Source organism: Somniosus microcephalus, chromosome 16, assembly GCF_052327205.1.
Source record: "Somniosus microcephalus isolate GS21.2 chromosome 16, FLI_Smic_1.0, whole genome shotgun sequence".
Classification (NCBI taxonomy): Eukaryota; Metazoa; Chordata; class Chondrichthyes; order Squaliformes; family Somniosidae; genus Somniosus; species Somniosus microcephalus.
Window position 1 is genome coordinate 77,727,464 of NC_141002.1, and position 27,330 is coordinate 77,754,793.

At 48.8% G+C, this 27,330-nt stretch overlaps 1 protein-coding gene across 4 annotated transcripts in view; it reads left to right on the forward strand.

Moving 5' to 3' along the window:
- The first annotated feature begins 1,679 nt into the window (after positions 1–1,679).
- lrriq1 (leucine-rich repeats and IQ motif containing 1) overlaps positions 1,680–27,330 on the forward strand; it is a 223,927-nt gene continuing 198,276 nt past the window's right edge. Inside the window, exons 1-4 of one of the 4 annotated variants that reach the window (XM_086009304.1) lie at positions 1,680–1,788; positions 16,430–16,564; positions 18,444–18,549; positions 19,778–19,872. In XM_086009304.1, coding sequence (XP_085865430.1) covers positions 16,436–16,564; positions 18,444–18,549; positions 19,778–19,872 — 330 coding nt within the window. In that variant the 5' untranslated portion in view covers positions 1,680–1,788; positions 16,430–16,435. Of the gene's footprint in view, positions 1,789–16,429; positions 16,565–18,443; positions 18,550–19,777; positions 19,873–27,330 lie in introns of those variants that run through there. The other 3 variants (XM_086009305.1, XM_086009306.1, XM_086009307.1) reach the window with 3 other exon arrangements.

Consider the following 27,330-nt stretch of genomic DNA (forward strand, 5'->3'; position numbering starts at 1 on the left):
CAGTGTGCCAGTGCAGCCTTCGGTTGCTTGAGGAAGAGAGTGTTTGAAGACCAGTACCTCAAACCCAGCACTTAGCTCATGGTCTACAGAGCAATAGTGATACCTGCCCTGCTGTATGCTTCAGAGACACGGATCATTTACAGCAGGCACCTCAAAGCACTGGAGAGGTACTATCAACGCTGCCTCCGCAACATCCTGCAAATAGGCGCACCAACGTCAGTGTTCTTGCTCAGGCCAACATCCCCAGCATCGAAGCTTTGACCACGCTCGATCAGCTCCGATGGACGGGCCACATTGTTTGCATGCCTGATACGAGACTCCCAAAATAAGCACTCTACTTGGAGCTCCGACACGGCAAGAGAGCCTAGGTGGGCAGAGGAAATGCTTCAAGGACACCCTCAAAGCCTCCTTGAAAAAATGCAACATCCCCACCGACACCTGGGAATTCCTGGCCCAAGACCGCACAAAGTGGAGGAGAAGCATCCGGGAAGGCGCCAAACCCATCGAGTCTCTTCGCCAGGAGCAAGTGGAAGCCAAGCGCAAACAGCGGAAAGAGCGCACGTCAACCCAAGCACCCCACCCACCCGCCCCTTCAACCACCATCTGCCCCACCTGTGATAGAGACTGTAGGTCCCGTGTTGGGCTCATCAGTCACCTGAGAACTCAATTTTAGTGTGGAAGCAAGTCATTCTCGGGTCCGAGGGACTGCCTAAGAAGAAGAAGTTAGCTAGCCAATCTTCTATCCATGCCAATATGTTACCCCCTACACCATGAGCTTTTATTTTCCGCAATAACCTTTGATGTGGCACCTTATCAAATGCCTTCTGGAAATATAAGTACAGTATATCCACTGGTTCCCCTTTATCCACAGCAGATGTTACTTCCTCAAGGAACTCCAATAAATTGGTTAGACATGATTTCCCTTGCACAAAACCATGTTGACTGCCTGATTACCATGAACTTTTCCAAGTGACCTACTATAACATCTTTAATAATAGCTCCTAACATCTTCCCTATGACAGATGTTAAGCTAACTGGCCTGTAGTTTCCTGCTTTCTGTCTCCCTCCCTTTTTGAATAAAGGAGTTACATTTGCTATTTTCCAATCTAATGTAACCTTCCCCGAATCTAGGGAATTTTGGAAAATTAAAACCAACGCATCAACTATTTCACTAGCCACTTCTTTCAAGACCCTAGGCTGTAGTCCATCAGGACCCGGGGACTTGTCAGCCCACAGCTCCAACAATTTGCTCAGTACCACTGCACGCTTCCCTCCAGTCTGAAAAACAACAGTTCAGCCCAACTCTGGGCTTTCTGTCCCATAGCCAATTTCATATCCAGGCAGCCACTGACCCTTTTATCCCATGGGGACAAACAACAATGTCAATCGACAGGCAGCTGAAAATTATGAGGAATGTCGTTTAGATTTTAGGAAATACGACTATAGCCAACGATGAAATTCCAATGAACTTTGCCATTTACTATTTATGCAAATTTTAAATAGAACAAGTCGCCACGGCGCGCCCGTCGCTGACGTACGCGTGCTGGCCGGGGAGCGAGCACGTCGCTGACGTTCGCGTGCGGCCCGGGGAGCGAGCACGTCGCTGACGTTCGCGTGCGGCCCGGGGAGCGAGCACGTCGCTGACGTACGCGTGCTGCCCGGGGAGCGAGGGCGAGCACGTCGCTGCGCCGCCGGCCCGCTGCCATGGTGACGGACCTTGTGGTGGCTGGAAGCAGCGGCGCGGCTGAGGTGGGAGAGGGAGCTGCGAGCGACAGGCGGGCCTGAGAGGTAAATGAACCCTTGGGTGTGGGTGTGTGTGTGTGAGGTTTAGCGGGGTTGAAATCCGCGCTGTTCCACGCCCCCAACTCGCAGCCTGGTGCGTTGCGACTCTTTCATTTTCTATTTCACAGTGAATTTTTGTTTTACTGATGTTTTTCCTACAGTACATCCTGTAAACAGCGATTGGGGGGGGAAACCAGGTTCTCAGGATTTCAACCCCCTCTCCCCAGTAATCTCAGGGGGGTGTTGACTTCTGAAATGTACATGTTAGTGTAGATCTGTACTGGCTTATTATTTCCTGGCAATCAGTTACCAAATTTGCAGTGATTATGTCGCAGTTGTTAGTCATTCAACGAGGGTTTGTCAGCGCAGATTGATTTAAATAGAGCAACCCGACCACCAATATTCACCATGTCACTTGCAGCAAAAAAAACCACCCAGGAAATATTCAAAATGGAATAAAACTGCACCCCAGACTCCGCCATGCCTTTACTCTCACTGTGTTTCAACTCGTTCTTTCCTGCTCACATCTCATCCCAGCAATTTATTTCATGCTCAACAAATTCTTTAGAACCGCTCTCGGGCAAAAGGGGCCTAATTCGATGCTGGAAACTCTCAGCAGGCCAGACAGCATCGGTGATGCTGAGAAAAGTAACATTTCATTTCAGTGACCTTTAGAACCATAACTTTCCTCATTAGTGTGGCTCAGTTGGTAGCACTCTCGCCTCTGAGTCAGAAGGTTGTGGGTTTCAAATCCCACTCCAGAGCCTTGAGCACAAAAATCTAGGCCGACACGCCAGTGCAGTGCTGAGAGGTGCCGTCTTTCGGATGAGACGTTAAACTGAGGCCCCGTCTGCCCTCTCAGGTGGATGTAAAAGATCCTATGGCACTATTTTGAAGAAGACCAGGGTAGTTAACCTTTTATGACATTGTTCTGTGTCATCTGTATCCGTATCATGGTCCTGTGGGAAACAAGATCAGTGCAGTTTTTAACTGGTTAATATGATACCATTTCTTGTACTTAACGCCCTTTTCCCCCGGTAACTGAATCAAATAAACAGCGGGGTTCAATCGGTCTATAATCGTATGCGGTCCCCACCACCTGGGCTGAAAAGCATGCTTCTTTTTCCCATAATTTTGAATCATTACAATGTCCCCCACCTGATACTCAAAGGTACTTTCTTGTCAAAGTACCTTTTAAGTTGTCTTTTTGACTTCTCCAATTTCGTGGCCACAAATCGATTCTTCTGATCGGTGTGATCTACCACTTGTTCCAGCCACTTGGAACTACATGGTTCCATTGTCAAGGGGCTCATCCCCGTTAGTGTTAGCTGGCCTGGTGTTCTCGTGAGTCTCCCCGTCATGGCCTGATATAGGGAGACTCCTGTTGTTTTATGAGGTGTGGACCTCATTGCCATTAAGCACATTGGTAGCATGTTAGCCCATTGAGTGGGGTGGTCTGCACACATTTTTGTTAACATTAATTTGAGGGTCCTGTTCCCCTTTCGACCCCTCCGGACGACTGGGGGTGGTGAGCAATATGTAGTTTGTGTTCTATCCCCAACATTTCCTGCAAGTGGGTAAAAATCTTACCGGTAAAGTGCGAACCTTGATCACTGTCCACTTGGACCGGTACTCCCCACCTACAAAACACATGATTTAATAGTATTTTTGGCTGCCGTGATTGCAGTGTTGGAGCAGCAGGGGAATGCTTCGATCCATTTAGTGAATTGATCCACCACCACTAGGGCATGCTGAAAATTGCCTTGCGCTTCTGGAAGTGGCCCAATGAAGTCTATCTGGAGGCGAGTCCATGGCCCTTGAGGTGGGGGCGCGCTTTGAAGCAAGGCTCGGTTAGTGCGTGCGGGAGGATTGTGCTGCAGGCACAGCAGGCATTGTGCCACATATAGGTTGATTGTTTCCCTCATGGAAGGCCACCAAACTGTGGATGCTACCTTATAGAAGGTCACCAGGGCCGAATAGTGCCCTGCCATGTGGTGGGAGTGAAAGAGGGAGAGCAGTTCCTGACCCACCTCTGGTGGAACACACACCACCGGGGAGGCGTGTGGCTTTCTTTTGAACATCAGCAACTGCTCCGCTGAGTCAGAGGCAGTGTCTAGTATGGTATTAGGGGCCCAGGCTGTCGGTTGGGGAAGGGGTCTGTCAGGGGCAGTGTCTAGTGTGGTATTGGGGGCCCAGGCTGTCGGTTGGGGAAGGGGTCTGTCAGGGGCAGTGCCTAGTGTGGTATCTCAATAGGCTTAAGGCCAAGAGCAAAGTCTCCATCATTACCATTAAGGAGTTACAGTATGCAGATGATAACGCCATCACAGCTCTTTCCGAGCATGATCTACAAAACACCTTGAATGCTTTTTCCAGAGCCTACAAACTTCTGGGCCTCACCATGAATATAAAGAAAACCCAAGTGCTCCACCAGCCACCACCTAATCAGCTTGCAACTCCTCCCTCTATAAAGATTGATAATAACACCCTTGAAAATGTCAACACCTTTCCATATCTTGGTAGCCATTTATCCTCCAAAGCTGACATTGATTCTGAAATCCATCACCGCCTGAGTTGTGCAAGTGCAGCCTTTTCTAAACTGAGGAGGAGAGTCTTTGAAAATCATGACCTCCAAGTCCAAACTAAAATTCTTGTATACAAAGCCATCATCTTTCCCACCTTTTTATATGGAGCTGAAACCTGGACTACGTACAGTAGACATCTCAAAGCCTTAGAGCAATACCACCAACGCTCTCTACGCAAAATCTTGAGGGTCAGCTGGGAGGACAAGCGTACCAACTGGAGTATACTTGTAAGAGGCCATTATCTACAGCATCACTACGCTCATCATGCAGCATCAACTCCGATGGATTGGACATGTCATTCGCATGTCAGACTCACGTCTCCCAAAACAGGTTCTGTACTCCCAGCTGAAGGAAGGGCAGAGGTCTCCTGGTGGTCAAAAGAAGCGTTACAAAGATAACATCAAAGTAATCCTTAAAAAGTTCCATATCGATATTAATAACTGGGAGGAAATCGCACTGGACAGAGACAATTGGAGAAAATGCATCCACAACGGTGCCGCACTACATGAAAAGAATCTCCAGCGTGCCGCTGAGGATAAACGCCAGCGCCGTAAGGAGAGACAACAACTTAAGAAGACCTATACTCCAGTTACTACCAATAGTCTTACATGCCCACACTGTAGTAGAGTCTGTGGATCTCGGATTGGCCTCCACAGCCACCTGAAGACCCACAAGTAGATGACTGATGAAGGACATACCATACTCGAATTCGAGAGGTCGCCGATGATGATTGGGGGCCCAGGCTGTCGGTTGAGGAAGGGGCCTGTCAGGGGCAGTGTCTAGTGTGGTATTGGGGGGCCCAGGCTGTCGGTTGGGGAAGGGGCCTGTCAGGGGCAGTGTCTAGTGTGGTATTGGGGGCCCAGGCTGTCGGTTGGGGAAGGGGTCTGTCAGGGGCAGTGTCTAGTGTGGTATTGGGGGCCCAGGCTGTCGGTTGGGGAAGGGGTCTGTCAGGGGCAGTGTCTAGTGTGGTATTGGGGGCCCAGGCTGTCGGTTGGGGAAGGGGTCTGTCAGGGGCAGTGTCTAGTGTGGTATTGGGGGCCCAGGCTGTCGGTTGGGGAAGGGGTCTGTCAGGGGCAGTGCCTAGTGTGGTATTGGGGGCCCAGGCTGTCGGTTGGGGAAGGGGTCTGTCAGGGGCAGTGTCTAGTGTGGTGTTGGGGGCCCAGGCTGTCGGTTGGGGAAGGGGTCTGTCAGGGGCAGTGGCTAGTGTGGTGTTAGGGGCCCAGGCTGTCGGTTGAGGAAGGGGTCTGTCAGGGGCAGTGCCTAGTGTGGTATTGGGGGCCCAGGCTGTCGGTTGGGGAAGGGGTCTGTCAGGGGCAGTGCCTAGTGTGGTATTGGGGGCCCAGGCTGTCGGTTGGGGAAGGGGTCTGTCAGGGGCAGTGTCTAGTGTGGTATTGGGGGCCCAGGCTGTCGGTTGAGGAAGGGGTCTGTCAGGGGCAGTGCCTAGTGTGGTATTGGGGGCCCAGGCTGTCGGTTGAGGAAGGGGTCTGTCAGGGGCAGTGACTAGTGTGGTATTAGGGGCCCAGGCTGTCGGTTGAGGAAGGGGTCTGTCAGGGGCAGTGCCTAGTGTGGTATTGGGGGCCCAGGCTGTCGGTTAGGGAAGGGGTCTGTCAGGGGCAGTGTCTAGCGTGGTATTGGGGGCCCAGGCTGTCGGTTGGGGAAGGGGTCTGTCAGGGGCAGTGACTGGTGTGGTATTGGGGGCCCAGGCTGTCGGTTGAGGAAGGGGTCTGTCAGGGGCAGTGCCTAGTGTGGTATTGGGGGCCCAGGCTGTCGGTTGAGGAAGGGGTCTGCCTTCCTCGTGCCAGGCACTTACAATGGCGTATGGCCAGTATTGCTGCTGCAGGGATTTTAAATCTAGGTGATCTGTTGGGGAGCCCTTGCTAACAGCATTGCAGGGCTCAACAACTATATCCTCTATCTCCCCATCAATCGCAGCATCCTTGGCTGCTCTGTCTGCTCTGGAATTTCCCTCACTATGTGGATCCCCTTTTCTATGGGCTGCTACCTTTCCTATGAAGCGGGGCTGGGATCGCTGTTTAAGGTATGACCAGAGCAGGCGTAACCAGGTCCCGTGGACCAGGGCCTTACCGTCTATTGTACGGTAATCATTTTTGTGGTATAGGGGCAAGGAGAGCATGGTGTTTATAACATAGGCACTATCTGACCAAATATTCACACGTCTATCTGAGGTTTCTTTCCCGGCGGTTAGAAGTGTGGCGATTTCTGCATATTGTGAGGACTGTCGGTGGCATCGTCGCTGGGTGGTTCTCTGGCAATACCACAGCATACCCGGTGTGGGGGGAATCCCTCGATGTGATACGAGGACCCATCGATGAAGACATCTGGGGCTCCCTGTATGGGCTCTTTCTGCACAGCATGGGTCTCAAAGATAATCGGGGTAGTGGACATTCATGCAGTTCCCCCTCATAAACCAGAAATTGTGGCAACAATGTGGTGGATTTGGAAATTATACCAGTGTCTCTTTCCATAAATTCCAATGCCCATTTGCTGAGGCGCTGCGAGGAAACTAGCGAATCTCCAGGTTTCATCAGTCGGTTCAGAGGCGTGTGAGCGCTGTGAAGGATGGTCGCTTGTCGCCCAGAAATAAAGGTAAAACAATGTACCGCCCAGAAAATGGCCAGCAGGTGGCGCTCACACGCGGTATATGTCTTCTGCCCCCTGTAAGATTCGAGACGTATATGCAATGGGCTGTAGTTGATCAGCTCGCGTTTGAACTGCGGCGAGGCTTTGTTCTGTGGCCCCGACCTCCAAATGGAAGGGCTGCGTGGGATCCGGATGAATCAGACATGTGGCCTGTATCACTGCAGTTTTTAATTTGGCCACGGACTGGGTGTGAGCATCAGTCGATGCCAGGCGTATGTCATCACCCTGCAGTTTTATCAAATCATACAGGGGCTTTGCGCACTCTGCAAAGCCTGGGATAAAGTTCCTTTGGTACTCCACCAAACCCAAGGATGATCGTAGGGCTGTTTTGGTAGTGTATTATCTCCACTTATAAGAGTCGGGGGACGATCCCTCTGGAGAAATGGACACTCCCAGAAAGGTGACCCATTCCTTTACCTACGGGGATTCACCTTTAGTCCCGCCTGAGCCAACAATGTCAACAGTTCATGCAAAAGGGACAGATGTTTCTCCATGTTATCGGTTGCCAGCAGTAGATCGTCTACGTACTGTAGCAAGCAGGTAGGGCGGGAAAAGTCTTTTAAAACTGCAGCCATTCCTTTGTGAAGATCGTGGGGGCATTGTGGAACCCCTGAGGCAGTCATGTCCAGGTGTAGCTCTGGTCCTCAAATGAGAACGCAAATTTGTACTGGTTCTCCCTTTTAACAGGGATTCTCCAGAATCCATTGGTGATGTCAAGGGTCGAGAAGTACTTGGAACCAGCAGGAATTTGAGATAATATGGTGGGAGCTTCTGTTACTACCGGTGAGCAGGCTGGCGTTACAGAATTTAACTTTCTGTAATCAATAGTCAGTCGCCAGCTGCTATCAGGCTTTTTAACCGGCCATGTGGGTGAATTGGTTGTGAAAGTGCCTGTCCTAACAACACCCTGCTCGACTAGGGATTTTATGGTGTCTCGGATGTAAGGGTGACTCTCCCTTGGGATGGGGTACTGTTTGGTGAATGAGTGGGAGGGTCCCTCAATAGACTCTTCGCCTGCCATTTTTCTACAGTTATGCTTGCACGTGGCAAATGCTGCTAGGTGTTCCTGAATTAGTTTTGCCACAGCTTCATTTTCGCTCCCCGGAGGGTCATACTCGGATGGCTTTTTGATAGCAAAAACAGAGTGAGCATCAGAAATTTCTATCACTTTTGCATTATTTCTCAATTCCATCCAAACACAGTCCAGATTGTAATCTATTACCGCGCCATACTGATCCAACACATCAGTCCCTAAAATTCCCCTTCCGTCGGGGGTGGTCATCAGCATCGGCGCTGGGACCTTACAGGTGAGGCCTCCCAACTGAAGTTCAGAGGCCTTCCCTGTATATGTGGTGGTCGTATCACCATTAAACCCTTTAAGGGCCGTACAACCCTTGCCCGCCGCTGCATGACATTCAAGGTATGGGGTGTGGATGATGGTAATGGCTGAGCCAGTGTCTATAAGCATAATCTGCTGCCGGCCCCCTTTTAAAACAACAAGGACTACAGGTCTCCCGCTACCATCACGTCGGAACCCCACTTCCGACCAATCTTTGGGGGGCCAAACCCCGTCATAAGGTGGATCTTTGGAGGGGTCCCTCCAGTGGGTGTGCATTGACGATTGCATGCACGGGTAAATGATTTTGCATCCCCCCGTGACAATTTGGGCTTTCATGAGGGTTATCAACTGGTCCAATCGTTGATCCGTCCCAGAGGGCTTGGATTCATCCTGTTTTAGTAGGGTAACTAACTGAGCCAATTGTTCCATCCCAGAGGGTTCAGGTTCATCCCTCGGGAGGTATCTATGCGTTGCATCGTGGTCCCATGCCTGTCTGGGTCTCCTGCAGTGTTTTGCTAGGTGACCTTCCTTCTTACAATTAAAGCACTGTCCCCTAAAGGGGTAGTACCTAGGTCCCTCCACCGCTGACACTGGCTTTTGTGCGGTGGGTGGTGACTTCACCTTTAACTGGTCTTTTACCATCTCCCAGGCTCTTTGAACGTTAGTCTCTATATCTGTCCACTGATCGGCGGGCCTCATGGCTATGCCCAGGGTGGTTTTAACTAAAGAGTGGAATTGGGTCAGGAACATCATTTTGAATTGTTCCTGATTCTTTCCTGCTGCAGCATTTGTAGGTGCCTGGTTCTGGGTACGTTCATAGATATCGTACAGGCGATTACTGAAGGCTCTAGGGGTTTCATCTGGGCGTTGTTTGGTCTGACTAAGCAAAGCCACTAAGTTTAAGTTTTGGATCCCCTAAATGGTTTAGGATCTCGGTCACGACTGCATCGGTTGCTGTAGCACGCTGGAGGATCGCATCTGGCAGATTATTTTTTAAAGAAGTGGAACAGGCCAAGAGGAGGAAACGTGTTAAGTCTCCCACTTCTAACTCGGGGAAACTCCTCCTGAAATCTGCCCACCTCCTATTAACTACTAGTGGGTCGTCCCCATCATTAATGGGCCCCAACTCGTGCCTACACGCCGTGGTGTCAGCACCAGATATGGGCCATGAGTTGGTATGGTTACTAGTGATATGACCATGCACATTACGCCATAAAGGGGTGGTCACTACTGCTACGGTTGGCCCTTGTCTCCAAAAGGTATCCCATCCATCACCCCCCTCCTGGGGATTATACTGACTGCCTTCCTCTTCCCAATCTGTCTCCCCCTCGTCCCCTTCTGTTGTCTCTGTTATGGCTCCCAGTGTTACTGTGGATACTAGAGCCTGTTGCTGCCCTACTTTACTCTTTAGCCGCGCTATTTCTAGGTGGCACCGGGAGTGGTCTGCCTCCCTATGTGACTTCTTAATTGTTTCCCTTAATGCCCCCCTAATGTCTTCTACTTCCTGCCGGAGCCCCAGGTTTTCCAATCTATATTTCTTGAGCTCTAACCTCATTTCATTTGCTGCTATGACTGCTGCTCCTGCATTTAAATTTGAGAGGCTTTGTTGCTGTAGCAACGAAGCTGCCTGCTCGGCTCCTCTTTCTAGTTGCCTGATACTGTGGCCTAATCGATCGATTTCTTGTCTCATATGCTGGATTTCTCCCTCCTTTAACTGCCTAACAAGCTGGATGCCTTCTTTTTTCTGTTCTTTCATATTTTGAATCTCTTTCTCTTTTAGTTGAATCTCTTTGGCTTTTAGTTCTTTTAAATCGTGTATATCCCCCTTTAAATCTCAAATCTCTTTTACATCCTGCCTCATTAATTCCTCATCGCTCTGAGCACGGTAATGTGCCACGAATGCCAAGAGACTGTTTGCCTGTTTGGGGCTTAGCTTTCCCTCAGCTACCCTCTCCTGGATAAATGCCACGAGCTCCCCAAAGGACACGTGTTGGCCCTTACAGATGCATCGTGCCCGTAACTCTTGTAAGTCCTTTTTGTATATTTTTTCATGGTAGGCTACAGCTACGTCTTTTGCTGGCTTTTTGTATGCCCCGATCCCTTCATCCTATGTCTTTTGAATTTACTTTTAAACTTCGCACCACAGGTGGAAATTTCCAATTGTTTAAAAGAATGATCTCTAAAGCTGTCTCGCCAGATCCCGGACAAGCCCCCAGTTTTGTAAGATTTTTATTTCGACTTGCATTAAATTGACAGCAAGACCAATTCTTTTGAAACTATTTGGAATAAGTTTATTAAAAACACACACTCATGCAAGTTTATTAAACACACACACTCATGCACATCAAAACAATAGCCTACTGATATTTATAGACGACTCGATTACAATACGTAAGGTAATGGGTTAGATTTACACAGACTGGCACTTCCCTGAGTCAAGCAATGCACGCGGCCTTTCTCCTTGCTTCTTGGTCTGGTCTACAGAGGGAGGGCTTCTTGCTTCTCCGCGTGGTCGTCCAGAGAGGGAGAGCGAGAGAGTCTTTGGGTTTCTTGTTTTATATCTTTTTAAGTCCATTGTCTCTCCTCCTAAATTGCTAAGACCCCATGATTGGGTTTTAGATTCATGGCAGTTCTTGATTGGCTTTCCTTTGAACATGTGACTGTCTGCAGTGGCTGGTGCCATTTCTTGCTTAAGTTAATTGTTTGTTGACACCTTTTAGTGGCTCTTGAGTTTCGATGCTGTCTCTGTGGGGATTATCCTGTTATGCAGGTTTCCTTTGTTAAGTTTCGTGCTGTTGCCTTACCAGGGGAGATCCATACACATCAAATTTATCTTTATTATTACATACATCTTATATTAATAGTCTCGAGTCCATCACACATACAAAACATATATTTTTATTCTTACACTCATCAGCACCAACCTTTCCACAGCCCCTCTGTTTCTCCTCTTTCCGGTCCTAATATTTAATGGCCCCTTTCAACTCAACTCGAACTCAGACTCTGTCACGTATCCAGCTTCACACTTAACTTTCAACTATCATGGGAACTGATAGTGAAAATTTATTAGATATTATTTGTGTATAAAATGCTTCATTCAATGTGTGGTGTACCCAATTTTCTAGAATGCATCTAAAGCATTTAGCTCAAGTTTCTTTTCAGCTTCCAGCTTCATTGTTTTTCAGAATTATCTGAAGAAAAACCAGAGGGCCTATTTCAAAATCTTTATTCAGGTTAAAGAGCTTTTTTAAAAAAACCAGAGAGGCTAGACTGCACATAGGAGAAAAAGGAGAGAAAACCATTCTTGAATTTTGATAGCTTCTCGGGCAAAATTCTGGAGTGCACGGCCTGAGGGGTGGTGGAAGCAATTTCAATAGGATCATTCAAAAGAGAATTGGATGAATACTCAAAGGGAAAAAAATTAAAGGGCTCTGGGGAAAGAACGAGGGCATGGGATTAATTGAATAGCTTTACCAAAGAGCCGGCACATGGATGATGGGCCGAATGGCCTCCTGCGCTGTATCATTCCATGATTCTATAAAAGGGGTCTAATGCGAATCAGATGATGCTGGAAAAGCTCAGCAGGCCAGGCAGCATCTGTGACGAGAGGATAGTAGGGTTAACGTTGCAGTTCAGTGGCCTTTCGTCAGATAATGCCTGACCTGTTGAATGTTTCCAGCATTTCCTGTTTTAACTTCAGATTTCCAGCATCTGCAATATTTTGCTTTGTGCCTAACTAGAATAAGCTGTGTTTTTGATAGAAAATGTAAACTATCTAATTAGTGATGACTGAGAGGGTGAGAGCGCCAGAGAGGAATAGACACGCAAAATGTGAGCCTCGAGAGAACCAGACACAGGCACAGCTGGAGAGTGAGATGTAGGCCCTGATTTTCGGCTTGTGTGGGGAATGGTCGGATTTCCCCGAATGTGGGGTTTCTGACACACATAAAAAAGTGTCAGCTAGCTCCACGCAATTTTCCCTCACGTGGCCAATTAATTCCCAGCATGTGGGAAGCCTTGCTAATTGTCCAATTCGTGTCAGAAATCCCCACAGCATGATGTCATCATTCGTGGTGCTTTCAAGGTCCATAGCAAGCACTGCATCCTCTGAAGACTTCCAAATGAACCATACAGGATGGCAGAGGAGCCTGCAGCAGCTGTGGGCAGTGCCAGACCCCGAGCTGCCTCCAAATTCGATGAGGCTTCACTGCAGGCATTATTGGATGGGGTTAGGGCCCACAGGGAGGTCCTCTTCCCTAGGTCAGGGAGGAAGAGGCCTCCCACTGAGACCAATGCTGCATGGATGCAGGTGTCAGCAGATGCCAACTCGCTGGGAGTCACCAGAAGAACCTTGGCATTACATTTCTATCTCCTTCCTTTACTCCCCCACAGTACCATCCAGAGCCCCCGTCCTCACTGGAGGAGGAAGAGGCTGTGCAGCCAGACTCCTCAGAGGAAGCTCCAACCTCTGAGGGCGCAGCGTCAGCAGAAGTAAGCGCAGACACTCACACCTCGGGGGGGACCTTCGGGACATAGAGTAGTGTTGTCACCTGGTGTTTCACAGCTCACAAGTGAGCCTCAGCAGATTCTGGAGACAGGGACAGCAGTGGAGAGTCCTCGTCGGAGGGCGCAGGACTCTGCCAGCTCGGCTCAGCTGCGCTGCATGTCGACCCTCTGCCTCTGGGTCCATCCACAAGAGAAGAGGTGCTGGATCTCCATGTACAGATGCAGGAGTCTCTGGCAGGTTTTGTCTCCAGGGTCGCTGCGAGTGTGGAGCGAATGGAGGAGTCCCAAGCGACCATGAGCAGAGCCTTTGTGGAGCCATTGGCGCATGAACGCATCACCATGGAAAGGTTGGCAACCTCCATGGAGGAGATAACTCACCAGGGTACAGAAAACATGGTGAGTGCACATAAGAGAATGACATCTCTTGAGCGTTGGCCATCTGTTGAACAGAGAAACCAGATCCTCATGGAAGTCCTTCTGAGTAGGACTGCCAGTGCAGATATGGGTCCCCATGGCCCCCTAAAGCGCAGCAAGGTGCTCTCAAGCCACTTCCAAGCACTGGCCCCTTCTGGCCTGTGCAGCTTCAGGTGAGTGAGCAGCAGCCTGGTGCTCATCCTGCTGTTGCCGGTTCTGCTGCTGCCGCCTCTGCTGCTGGAGATCCTCTAATGGCAAGAAGGGAAGGAAAAAAAGGCGACCCACGCTTCTCGTAGATGCCTCCGCTGAGGAAGCGCTGAGTGAGGGTGGTGAGAGGGGCTTCCCAGGAGATCGCATTGGAGAAGTGTGTGAGGCTCCAACCTTCCACAGCTGTGCCTAAGCCTTGAAGAAGTAGCCCCAAACCTGCAACAACAAGGTCCTTCAACATACAGGTGCTGGCCCTTTAAATCGCAGCTTCTTCTTACCTGCAGCTGACAGCTAGCAAGCTTCACGCCAGCTCTCAGCAGCGGGGTTCCCCGCAGGCGGGTTTCAGGTGGGGAAAGCCCCAAAGTTGCAACGGCACGGGAAAATCAACTTCAACAAGCAGATAATTCCTTGTTAGTGCTCCGACGACCAGTCCCGCCAGCGGCGGCCGGGACTGAAGCGGGGTGCGGGGAACTGGCAGTCCGAAAGTCGGACGGAGCGGGGAATCAGGCGGGGGGGGGGTCCCGACCCGCTTTTTCGCCGATTTTCGGCCCCCGGCCGCATGAAAAGCCGCCCGACGGCGGCCAGAAAATCGGGGCCGTAGAGTCAGAGAGATAAGTTCATCTTTGCTGGATCAAAATCCTGGCATTCTCTACTTAACATCATTGTTGGTGCCATGTATAACTACAGCAGCAGTTCATTAAGAAGGCCCACCATCACCTTTTCATAGCTGCTAGAGATGGGCAGTAAATGTGGTATTGCCAGTGTCAGCATATCTTGTAAGCAAGTTTTTTTTTTAAAAGTGGTGCGCACACACAGACAGATGTCAGGAACCAATCACAAAATACAGAACTGAGTGTTTGTGGAGATTTCTTAGAAACTTACAAACAAATGCTGCAATACCCAGGATGCCACCCCCCACTGTCAGGCTATTGCTACCCTCCCCCTAATTCTCACCTTCCTTCTCTGTCTCCCTCCTTACATTCTCCCCCTACCTCCTTGCATTCTCCCCGTCCCTCCTTGCCTTCTCCCCCCTCCCTCCTTGCCTTCTCCCCGTCCCTCCTTGCCTTCTCCCCGTCCCTCCTTGCCTTCTCCCCGTCCCTCCTTGCCTTCTCCCCGTCCCTCCTTGCCTTCTTCCCCCTCCCTCCTTGCCTTCTTCCCCCTCCCTCCTTGCCTTCTCCCCGTCCCTCCTTGCCTTCTCCCCGTCCCTCCTTGCCTTCTCCCCGTCCCCCCTTGCCTTCTCCCCGTCCCCCCTTGCCTTCTCCCCGTCCCTCCTTGCCTTCTCCCCGTCCCTCCTTGCCTTCTCCCCGTCCCTCCTTGCCTTCTCCCCCTCCCTCCTTGCCTTCTCCCCGTCCCTCCTTGCCTTCTCCCCGTCCCTCCTTGCCTTCTCCCCGTCCCTCCTTGCCTTCTCCCCGTCCCTCCTTGCCTTCTCCCCGTCCCTCCTTGCCTTCTCCCCCTCCCTCCTTGCCTTCTTCCCCCTCCCTCCTTGCCTTCTCCCCGTCCCTCCTTGCCTTCTCCCCGTCCCTCCTTGCCTTCTCCCCGTCCCTCCTTGCCTTCTCCCCGTCCCTCCTTGCCTTCTCCCCGTCCCTCCTTGCCTTCTCCCCGTCCCTCCTTGCCTTCTCCCCGTCCCTCCTTGCCTTCTCCCCGTCCCTCCTTGCCTTCTTCCCCCTCCCTCCTTGCCTTCTTCCCCCTCCCTCCTTGCCTTCTCCCCGTCCCTCCTTGCCTTCTCCCCGTCCCCCCTTGCCTTCTCCCCGTCCCTCCTTGCCTTCTCCCCGTCCCTCCTTGCCTTCTCCCCGTCCCTCCTTGCCTTCTCCCCGTCCCTCCTTGCCTTCTCCCCGTCCCTCCTTGCCTTCTCCCCGTCCCTCCTTGCCTTCTCCCCGTCCCTCCTTGCCTTCTCCCCGTCCCTCCTTGCCTTCTCCCCGTCCCTCCTTGCCTTCTTCCCCCTCCCTCCTTGCCTTCTTCCCCCTCCCTCCTTGCCTTCTCCCCGTCCCTCCTTGCCTTCTCCCCGTCCCTCCTTGCCTTCTCCCCGTCCCTCCTTGCCTTCTCCCCGTCCCTCCTTGCCTTCTCCCCGTCCCTCCTTGCCTTCTCCCCGTCCCTCCTTGCCTTCTCCCCGTCCCTCCTTGCCTTCTCCCCCTCCCTCCTTGCCTTCTCCCCCTCCCTCCTTGCCTTCTTCCCCCTCCCTCCTTGCCTTCTCCCCGTCCCTCCTTGCCTTCTCCCCGTCCCTCCTTGCCTTCTCCCCGTCCCTCCTTGCCTTCTCCCCGTCCCTCCTTGCCTTCTCCCCGTCCCTCCTTGCCTTCTCCCCGTCCCTCATTGCCTTCTCCCCGTCCCTCATTGCCCTCTCCCCCCTCCTTGTCCTCTCCCCCTCCCTCCTTGCCCTTTCCCCCCTTTCCTTCTTGCCCTCTCCCCCTCCCTCACTCACTCCTTGCCCTCTCCCCCTTCCTCTCTCCCTCCTTGCCCTCTCCCCCCTCCCTCCTTCCCTCCTTGCCCTCTCCCCCTTCCTCCCTCCCACCTTGCCCTCTCCCCTCCCTCCTTGCCCTCTCCCCCTCCCTCCCTCCCTCCTTGCCCTTTCCCCCTCCCTCCCTCCCTCCTTGCCCTTTCCCCCTCCCTCCCTCCTTGCCCTTTCCCCCTCCCTCCCTCCCTCCTTGCCCTTTCCCCCTCCCTCCCTCCCTCCTTGCCCTTTCCCCCTCCCTCCCTCCCTCCTTGCCCATTCCCCCTCCCTCCCTCCCTCCCTCCTTGCCCTTGCCCCCTCCCTCCCTCCTTGCCCTCGCCCCCTCCCTCCTTCTGCGCCCCCCCCCCCCCGGCCCTCACTATGAAATGTTGCTACGGTTATTTGTGATTCCGTGTTGCACCAGGTGGTCATTTTCTTTGCTGTACCTGCCAGTTTAAATGTATTACCAAAGTACATTTGATGTTCAAATACTGTCGTATGTTATTTTAAAAGGAAATAATGGATGAAGACAAACTGCTTGAAGAAGCCATTGAAGCTGAATTAAGCAAAATCAACATTTCCCCATTAGATCTAGAGGGTCTTGAGGAGCAAATCTCTGAAGAAGAGATTCTCCTTGAACCAGATCATGTAAGCTTAAATTTGTTACAAAATTGCATTTAAATATATTGAAACAGTTAAGCAATAAAAATCTTCAACCTACTTTGTAATATATGCTGTCCTTTTTAGCCTTTGTATCATCAGTGTTTTTTGTAATAACATTTCAGTGTTTGCCTGCAATATCTATATATATATATTAGTAAATAATTTATTGCAAAATGACTTTCTTAATATAATGCTTTCAAATAAAGATGTTGATGGTTTTGCATTTTTTTGCAATCCATATATAAGCAAAGTTAATAAAGCTGTGCAAATATATAAACCAAAGATGGCATTAAAATATGAGTATAGGATAAATGTTGGTTAACAGTTTTGCATAATAAACCAGTAAGTGGTGCCAGCAACTGAATATTTGCAGTTACAAGCACTCTCTGACATGTATTTTGTTTATTTGCAGTTTTCTTGGGGGAAAAATTGGGTCGCGCCCCCTTTGGGGCGCTAACTTCGCCAGGGCAGCGCCCCGTAAAAATTAGCACCCCCACACCTGAAATTGAATGGTAGCGCCCCCAAGCAGGAGGCGGGGTGCTACTGGAAGTGTTCCCCCTCCCTCTTCGGGTGCTCCCATTGAATATCGCGGCGCTACGTGCAGCAGCGCCACGCACGTCGGTACGTAGCGCCACAGTACTGCAGGCCTCCCTCTCCTGATTAAAGGGGAGGGGCCTAGTGCAGCCCTGCTGGACCACCGGGGAGCGGGGTGCCGGCAAAAGAGCCCGACATTCAAGAGGAGTGCCGGGCTGACCGATCGCGGCCGGCACCCCGCTGGAGGAGGCGAGAGGGGGCAGGTCCTGGCAGGCGGCCCCCCAAAAAATGGCCGCCCGACACCTGCCCTTTAATTTGCGATGCCCCGGCCGCAAACACGGCACCCTGACCCTGTCGGACATAGCGTCTGGCGGTAGGTCAGGGGGCGCGAGCGAAGTGCACGAGTGGGGCGCTGCACACGGCGATGATGTCACCGCCAGAGGCACAGTGCCACAGGCGCTAGATGCTTTAAAGTCATTTTGTTAATTTCATCTATTGCTGATTTGTTACAGATTTACTGTTGCAACTTTAATGAGACACATTCGTGAGACAAAAGCTAAAATGACATTTTAAAAGGTCATAAACAGATTGGTTGTACTTTTGACTCTACTAACTTCAATGGCATGCGTGTTACACCATCGTCCAAAGTTAAAATCACCCCCATTAAATTAAATTTGCGAGTGAGTGGTTAAGCAGAGTTGAATCACTCCTATCCTGACCATTTGAAAAAGTAGTTCAGCCAGTTGAGCATAATCGAGCAGCAAAAAAACGCTTCTTTGTAATCAAAGGTGAATTTGTTGGAAGGCTATCACTTAGTGCCAGGAAGCAGATTCGTACATGCAATTTCCCATGTAGTAAATTGTTAAATCTCTCGTAAGGTGACTGAAAGGAGACTCTTTTCCAAGCAATTAGTTCAAATTGCAATAAAGTGGCCTGGGAATAGGTCAGCTGACTACACTTTAAGTCAGCGAGTACACGAGGGAACCCAGAAAGAAAGGGAAAAAAATAATCATTTTTAAAGGGAATGGGATGAAAAATATGTGCCTGTTTAGATAAATCGTAAAGTTAATAGCAGTTGATTTGTACAGAACTGAAATACCCAGTTAATAATTCCCATATGCAATAATTTTTTTATGTTTGTATTTGATGGTACAAATCAGGAGCATAGTTTAAAAAAAGTTTTCATAGATATTCTGTAGTATATTGGAGAGTACTGTTGCTGTTCTATTGTATTGAACAATTGATTACAGTATGCTGCTGGCCTTTTAAATGTTTTAGGGACACAAATAATTTAAGTAAATTTTGCTAACTGGAGTCATTGATATTTTAGGACTCTGATGAATTACCCAAGTCTGTCCTTTGCTACTTGGAGCAAATGAAGAAAAGAGGTGAAAGTGTGGAAAAGCTGATTCTCCAGGATTTAGAGCAACTCGAGTGTAAGTGCATTTATATTAGGCGGCGGAGTCCGCTCCCACGCTTTTCCACTAAAGTTCAGTTTGAAAGTGATATAACTGTATTCGTGCAAGATCTTAAAGAAGTAGTATGCTGTAATTGGCATTGACAGTAGAATTGCTGCTATGATTTGACAAATGGCAATTTGCTGAACAAAAATAGATGTTAAAAGTATTTTGTTTAACTTGATTCCATAGTCTGTCTGATTTTGAAGATGTATGAAATGGTACTCATCGAGTGGAGGAAGGAACACTACATTTTAATTTCAAAAAATAAAGACTTTTCACTCCTTTTTTTATATTCTCAATTTTTATATTCTTAATTGAAGAAACATTTCACAACATAATAAACTTCTAGGCACCATTTATAAAATTACTGTAAGTTGTTCTTACTTTACTGCACACATCCGGTAGCAATTGGGTAAAGTCATGGAGTTAAACTTTATATAATCCAGAAACTCTCAAGGACAGTATAGGAAAAATGAACAGCTTGTAAGAATTTTTTCTTTCTATGGGAACATGTTTTATTTATCAGTTTTTTTAATCAAGTCTCAGGGCTGTGTGGGGATTACTTTGAAGTTTACTGCATTGTAGTTATTTTTACTTATAGTAGTTTCAACATTTTCTTTCACTTGTATTGTGCAATCCTGTCATAGCTGCAAGGCTGGGAACATAAGGCTAGATTTCTGTCCGTACATAGTCAATAGATGGAAAATCTAGTGTATAAGGATGATGAGCCCAACTGGTTCTGACCTTCAGCTGTCAGAAATGGGCCAAAGCTTTTCTTGATTTGTTATTTTGTGTATTAAGGCCCAACTACAATAGAATCATTCACTAGCTGTACATTAGCTGTTATCATTGGATAGCTATTTTGGCCAAATATATGTGCTATAAAGGTGTATTTAAATGATATTAAAGCTAATGCCCAATTTGAGCCCTTAAGCTTTGACTGACATACCAATCTGTAAAGGCTACAGAACTGCAACAGAGATGTTTGACTTGCATTAATTACAAAATATAATTAAGTTACTAATAAAGCACAGTCTTTTGGCTCTATCAATATCCTATACACAGTCCCCACATATTCTTCTTGAGCTCACTATTTTAAGCCTCAGAATATGATGTTTACATAGGTCATTTCCATATTGTTTTAAATAATCCCTTTTGATGCAGTCAATTACTTGTTCTTAGAGGGATCTTTATGTTTTTGCAGATGCTGTTTATCCTGTTCATGATTATCCTGGATCAGAAATGTTGACAGAATTGGCTGTTGAGTTTGGTGAGGACCATTTAAACCTGAAGGAGAGGGTAATTCCAAATTTGCTTGCATATTTAGGAAAATCTCCAAATACAAATTTGCCTTTGGTGCTTGGGGGTGGTTAGGGTGTGGTCTCAACAGCACCATGTTACTAAGTGATTTATTTGATTTAAACTTGAAGATCATCATATCAATCACTGCCCTTCAGCACTGAGAGTGGGGATTTAAATTGTCACAACTTGGAGGTAAACGTCTTCTGTATAGGTTATCAAGTAAACTGCTTTTGGCCTTACCAAATTTACTACCGATGATGTAAAACACAAGACAAATCTGCCCTGGAGTTTGTCACTAATTGTAGCAATTTAGCTCTGCGATGCTGGGAGGAACTTTCAACTCGGCGAGGATGTAAAACAAGTGGTAACTGATCAGCCGCCTGTTATACAGCCCACCTGTTTTTCGGGCGGAGTGTATAACGGGCGGCCAATCCGCTCCCGCCCATTTCATGCCCCCGCTGATGTTGAAAGTGTATTACAGGAAACTTTCGATTTACCGGCATCTAAATAACCGGAAATCTCAGTTAACCGGCAAAATTCAGGAGTAGGTTCAGGTAAGTTTTACTTCATATTGTACTTGCCTTCCTCATCTGTTGCTGTGCAAGGGTGTGGCTGCAGCTGTTGCTAAGCTACAGAGACGCTTGGAACTTGTGGCCATTGTTCTGCACTTAAGCAACAGGGTTTGTTGCTTTATACGGAGCTGTCAGCTCTCCGTATCTTTTACTATAGCTTTCAGTTATCCGGAATTTTTGATGAACCGGCACCACGTCGGTCCCGTCGGTGCCGGATAAAAAAAAGTTTCCTGTACAAGTTCAGGAATTACATGTCACCTAGTATAGCTGCATATTTGAATTGCTGCAACTGGAACATTTGTTTTTGCTTAGTGTTTTTTAAACAGCGTTTGCTCCATAAATGTTTAATTCATACAGTGCTGCACGGCTGAGGAATTTTGGTTTTATATCATCACTATTTTCAAAAAGCTAAAAACGAATGCTGGTTAAAGCCAATGAAAGGACTAAGCATACTCACGACTATCACTCTGTACCTCAGCTTAACATCTATAAATAGGTCAGCAGTGTCGGAAATTGACGTGGAAATTCCTTTGCACAACACTCCTAGGATGCGCAAAGAACAGCTGAGTGATAATACAGCAGGTTTCCCTGAATCCCAGTGCTTTTTTCACTTCATTTTCAGTAGAAATATAAAATGAAATATAAACTGACACCTACTCGGACTAATACCTCTTTATGCATTTATCTCTCCGTTAATGAATAGAATTATTTTCAGTTATGAAGTTCAATTTAAGTATAATTTTTTAACTTCTTGCAGTTTAGTGGCACTTCTGCATGAAAACCAACATAACAAATATTTGCGATTCAAGTCTGGCTCCAAGCCAGAGATTCTTCAGTATGAATTCTAGCTTTAACTGACATTTAAGCCCCCCTGCCTTAATTGGATGACTTTTGCCAGTTTGTGGCTAGGTTATTGAATGGAGGGCTATGAAGGAGCTTACTGTTCTATTCCGACTCTTTTAGTTGACCACAGAGTGCTGTTAACAATGGCTGTGAAGAAATCTGTAGCACAGTCTATCATCCCTTCAAAGCCAAAGAAGGAAGCATGGTGATTGAGTACTATAGTATAACAAGCTTCAGTGGAGAATGATGGAACAACAAACTCTGTTCATTATGTTGTTCGAACACTGTTTTGGCTTCTACTAAATTTTGATATTTATTTACTGTGTTCAACTGGAGTCAAGATGGATATGAACTGGCTGCTGGTTTTACAGCAGATAGACTTTGGGGCCCTATTATATAATACTAGCTGGGGGGAGCCCGGCGTTGCCGAGGCTTTTTCGAGGGCATGTTGTTGTTGGAAGAGAGAGAGCGAGCGAGTGGGGGGGGGGGAAGAGAGAGAGAGAGCGGGGGGGGGGGGAAAAGAGAGAGAGAGAGCGGGGGGGGAAAGAGAGAGAGCAAGCGGGGGGGAAAGAGAGCGAGCGGGGGGGAAAGAGAGAGAGAGTGAGCGCCGAGGCTTTTTTGAGGGCATGTTGTTGTTGGAAGAGAGAGAGGGAGCGACTGGGGGGGAAGAGAGAGAGGGAAGGAGAGAGAGAGAGAGAGGGAAGGAGAGAGAGAGGGAAGGAGAGAGAGAGAGAGAGGGAAGGAGAGAGAGAGAGATTGGGAGTGTGAGAGAGAGAGATTGGGAGTGTGAGAGAGAGATTGGGAGTGTGAGAGAGATTGGGAGCGAGAGAGAGAGATTGGGAGTGTGAGAGAGAGAGATTGGGAGTGTGAGAGAGAGATTGGGAGTGTGAGAGAGAGATTGGGAGTGTGAGAGATTGGGAGTGTGAGAGATTGGGAGTGTGAGAGAGAGAGAGAGAGATTGGGAGTGTGAGAGAGAGAGAGATTGGGAGTGTGAGAGAGAGAGATTGGGAGTGTGAGAGAGAGAGAGATTGGGAGTGTGTGAGAGAGAGAGATTGGGAGTGTGAGAGAGAGATTGGGAGTGTGATGAAAGAGAGATTGGGAGTGTGAGAGAGAGAGAGATTGGGAGTGTGAGAGAGAGAGAGATTGGGAGTGTGAGAGAGAGAGAGATTGGGAGTGTCAGAGAGAGAGAGATTGGGAGTGTGAGAGAGAGAGAGATTGGGAGTGTGAGAGAGAGAGAGATTGGGAGTGTGAGAGAGAGAGAGACTGGGAGTGTGAGAGAGAGAGACTGGGAGTGTGAGAGAGAGAGACTGGGAGTGTGAGAGAGAGAGAAATTTGGAGTGTGAGAGAGAGATTGGGAGTGTAAGAGAGAGAGAGATTGGGAGTGTCAGAGAGAGAGATTGGGAGTGTGAGAGAGAGATTGGAAGTGTGTGAGAGAGAGAGATTGGGAGTGTGAAAGAGAGAGATTGGGAGTGTGAGAGAGAGAGACTGGGGGGAGAGAGAGGAGAGAGACGGGAGAGAGAGAGAGAATGGGGGGAGAGAGACTGAGGGGTGAGAGAGAGAGAGACTGGGGAGAGAGAGGGAGAGACTGGGGAGAGAGAGAGAGAGACTGAGGGAGAGAGAGAGCGACTGAGGGGGAGAGAGGGAGACTGGGGGAGAGAGAGAGAGATGGGGGAGAGAAAGAGAGAGAGTAGAGAGACGGGGGGAGAGAGAGGAGAGAGACTGGGGAAAGAGAGAGAGAGAATGGGGAGAGAGAGAGAGTGAGACTGAGGGGGAGAGAGAGAGAGACTGGGGGAGAGAGACGGGGAGAGAGAGAGACGGGGGGAGAGAAACAGAGATGGGCGAAGGGAGAGAGAGACTGGGGAGAGAGCGAGAGACTGGGGAGATAGAGAGAGAGAGCACGACGGGGGGAGAGAGAGAGACCGGGGGTGGGGGGGAGAGAGAGAGAGAGACTGAGGGGAGAGAGAGAGAGATGGGGAGAGAGAGAGACTTGGGGGGAGAGGGAGAGAGTGGAGGGAGAGGGAGAGAGTGGGGGAGAGAGAGAGAGAGAGAGAGACTGGGGGGAGAGGGAGAGAGTTGGGGAGAGAGAGAGAGAGACTGGGGGGAGAGAGAGACTGGGGGAGAGAAAGACTGGAGGGGAGAGAGAGAGACTGGGGGGAGAGAGAGACTGCGGAGAGAGACTGCGGAGAGAGAGACTGGAGGAGAGAGAGAGACTGGGGGGGAGAGAGAGAGACTGGGGGGGAGAGAGAGAGACTGGGGGGGAGAGAGAGAGACTGGGGGGGAGAGAGAGAGACTGGGGGGAGAGAGAGAGACTGGGGGGGAGAGAGAGAGACTGGGGGGGAGAGAGAGAGACTGGGGGGGAGAGAGAGAGACTGGGGGGGAGAGAGAGAGACTGGGGGGGGAGAGAGAGAGACTGGGGGGGAGAGAGAGAGACTGGGGGGGAGAGAGAGAGACTGGGGGGGAGAGAGAGAGACGGGGGGAGAGAGAGAGACTGGGGGGGAGAGAGAGAGACTGGGGGGGAGAGAGAGAGACTGGGGGGAGAGAGAGAGACTGGGGGGAGAGAGAGAGACTGGGGGGGGAGAGAGAGAGACTGGGGGGGGAGAGAGAGAGACTGGGGGGGGAGAGAGAGAGACTGGGGGGGGAGAGAGAGAGACTGGGGGGAGAGAGAGAGACTGGGGGGAGAGAGAGAGATTGGGAGTGTGAGAGAGAGAGAGATTGGGAGTGTGAGTGAGAGCAACAACTAGACCTACTCGACAAATACTGCCAAAATTGGGCTCTAACAGTAAATCTAAAGAAAACCAACATCATGATTTTTCAAAAAAGGCCCAGATGTCAGGAAAACAAATACCAATTTACCCTCAGTGATACCGCTATAGGACACACTATGAGCTACACCTACCTTGGTCTAACTATTACAGCATCAGGGAGCTTCAGCATAGCAGTGAATGCACTAAAAGAAAAAGCCCGAAGAGCCCTATATGCAATAAAAAGAAAATTCTACAACATCCAAATCCCAATCAAAATCTGGCTCAAAATATTTGACAGCATAATCCTGCCCATTGCACTGTACGGTAGTGAAGTATGGGGCCCGCTAAATCACCAAAGCTACACTAAATGGGAAAAACACACAATAGAAGCCCTACATGCAGAATTCTGCCGAAGCATCCTTCGCACCCAAAGAAAAACGCCAACAAATGCATGCAGAGCCGAACTAGGCAGATACCCACTGATAAACATCCAAAAACGAGCACTAAACTTCCTAAATCACCTCAAATCTAGCTCCCCAGACACCCTTCATTTCAAAGCCTTTCAGACCCAAGAGCTAAACCCAGAAAAGAGTCCCCTGAGTCAGCTGCTACTGAAACTAAGTACTCAGCCGGACCCTGACCAGCCCCAGACCAACACAGCCGTCCAAACACCAATCCGAGTGAACCAAATCATTAAAAAATGCAAAGAAACCTACCTGGAACATTGGAACAAAATAACCGAAAGCCAAAGCAGATTAGAATGTTACCGGGCCCTAAAAAGAGAATATAAACTAGCAGACTACCTCACGACCATCAGAGACACAAAACAGAGACAGACCCTCACCAGGTACAGACTAAGCGACCACCAACTGGAAATTGAAAAAGGCAGATACAAGAAATCCTGGCAGCCTAGAGAGAATAGAATATGCGATCAATGTCTGGCCGGCGAGGTTGAAACAGAGATGCATTTCCTCCTAAAATGCGAAAAATTCAACACATCAAGAAACATATTATTCAACAAGCTAAGCCAAACAACCCCAGATTTCAAGGAATTGGATGACCTGTCAAAATTGAGATTAGTCCTAGGAGAAGGAGACAGACCATACCTTGGGGCCAAATATGTAACAACATGTCACAACCTGAGGACTGTTTAAAATTAAGACTGTTTAAAATTAATATTGAACGTACCAAATGAAGTACAAAGACTGTTTAAAATTAATATTGTTTAAAAGTAATATTGTATGTACCCAACAAATGTCAAATCGATTGACACCTACAGAATGTTGGAAAACTGTACCTTTTTGCTATGTAAGCTTTGGCAATATGGTTCTCTGTAAACTTTCATGCCAATAAAGCATTTGAATTGAGAGAGAGATTGGGAGTGTGAGAGAGAGAGATTGGGAGTGTGAGAGAGAGAGATTGGGAGTGTGAGAGAGAGAGATTGGGAGTGTGAGAGAGAGAGATTGGGAGTGTGAGAGAGAGAGATTGGGAGTGAGAGAGAGAGATTGGGAGTGTGAGAGAGAGAGAGAGAGATTGGGAGTGTGAGAGAGAGAGAGAGAGAGATTGGGAGTGAGAGAGAGAGAGAGAGATTGGGAGTGTCAGAGAGAGAGATTGGGAGTGTGAGAGAGAGAGAGATTGGGAGTGTCAGAGAGTGAGATTGGGAGTGAGAGAGAGAGATTGGGAGTGTGAGAGAGAGAGATTGGGAGTGTTTCAGTGAAGCAACCACTAACACTACTAACAATAACCAGCCCCAGGACAGTGACATCGTAGCACAGAGAATTCGACCCAACACAATTGTCACTAAACAAAAGGAAAAATACCTGTCATATTGGGCAGAAACAACAAAAACCCAAAGCAAACTCAATTGCTACTTGGCCCTAAACAGACAATACAACATGGCTGAGTACCTGACCATGGTAAAGGATAACAAACTGAGAAAAACCTTGACAAGGTACAGACTTAGCGAACATAGCCTAGCGATCGAAAAAGGCAGACCAGGCTGCCAAGAGAGGACAGGATATGCTCTCACTGCAGTCAGGGAGTAGTGGAGACAGAGATGCACTTCCTCACAACCTGTGGAAAATATCAGGGCATCAGGGAGAATTGCTACCAAAAATTCTCACAAATATGCCCTGAATTCAGAAATTTGAATGACGACCAAAAACTCCCATACCTACTGGGGGAGAAGAGAAGCTGTGTAGCACTGGCGGCACACTATGTTACAGCTTGCCATGAACAGAGGGACAACCAGTAAACCTAAGAAAAGATTATATATAAATAATGCGAATGTATATTTATACACTCAGGGATATACCTGTTTATACACTGTATGAATAGAACTGCGTTTATGTGTTCAACCATAAATGTATTTTGATGCTTTGGCAACATAAGATGTACCTTATCATGCCAATAAAGCGATTTGAATTGAATTGAATTGAATTGAATTGAGTGAGAGAGAGAGAGAGATTGGGAGTGTGAGAGAGAGAGACTGGGAGTGAGAGAGAGAGAGATTGGGAGTGAGAGAGAGAGAGATTGGGAGTGAGAGAGAGAGATTGGGAGTGTGAGAGAGAGATTGGAGTGTGAGAGAGAGAGAGAGATTGGGAGTGTGTGAGAGAGAGACTGGGAGTGTGAGAGAGAGAGAGATTGGGAGTGTGAGAGAGAGAGATTGGGAGTGAGAGAGAGAGAGATTGGGAGTGTCAGAGAGAGAGAGATTGGGAGTGAGAGAGAGAGAGAGATTGGGAGTGTGAGAGAGAGAGATTGGGAGTGTGAGAGAGAGAGATTGGGAGTGTGAGAGAGAGAGATTGGGAGTGTGAGAGAGAGAGATTGGGAGTGTGTGAGAGAGAGACTGGGAGTGTGAGAGAGAGAGATTGGGAGTGTGTGAGAGAGAGATTGGGAGTGTGAGAGAGAGATTGGAGTGTGAGAGAGAGATTGGGAGTGTGAGAGAGATTGGGAGTGTGAGAGAGAGATTGGGAGTGTGAGAGAGAGATTGGGAGTGTGAGAGAGAGATTGGGAGTGTGAGAGAGAGATTGGGAGTGTGAGAGAGAGATTGGGAGTGTGAGAGAGAGATTGGGAGTGTGAGAGAGAGATTGGGAGTGTGTGAGAGAGAGATTGGGAGTGAGAGAGAGAGAGAGATTGGGAGTGTGAGAGAGAGAGATTGGGAGTGTGAGAGAGAGAGAGAGATTGGGAGTGTGAGAGAGAGAGAGAGATTGGGAGTGAGAGAGAGAGAGATTGGGAGTGTGAGAGAGAGAGAGAGATTGGGAGTGTCAGAGAGTGAGATTGGGAGTGAGAGAGAGAGA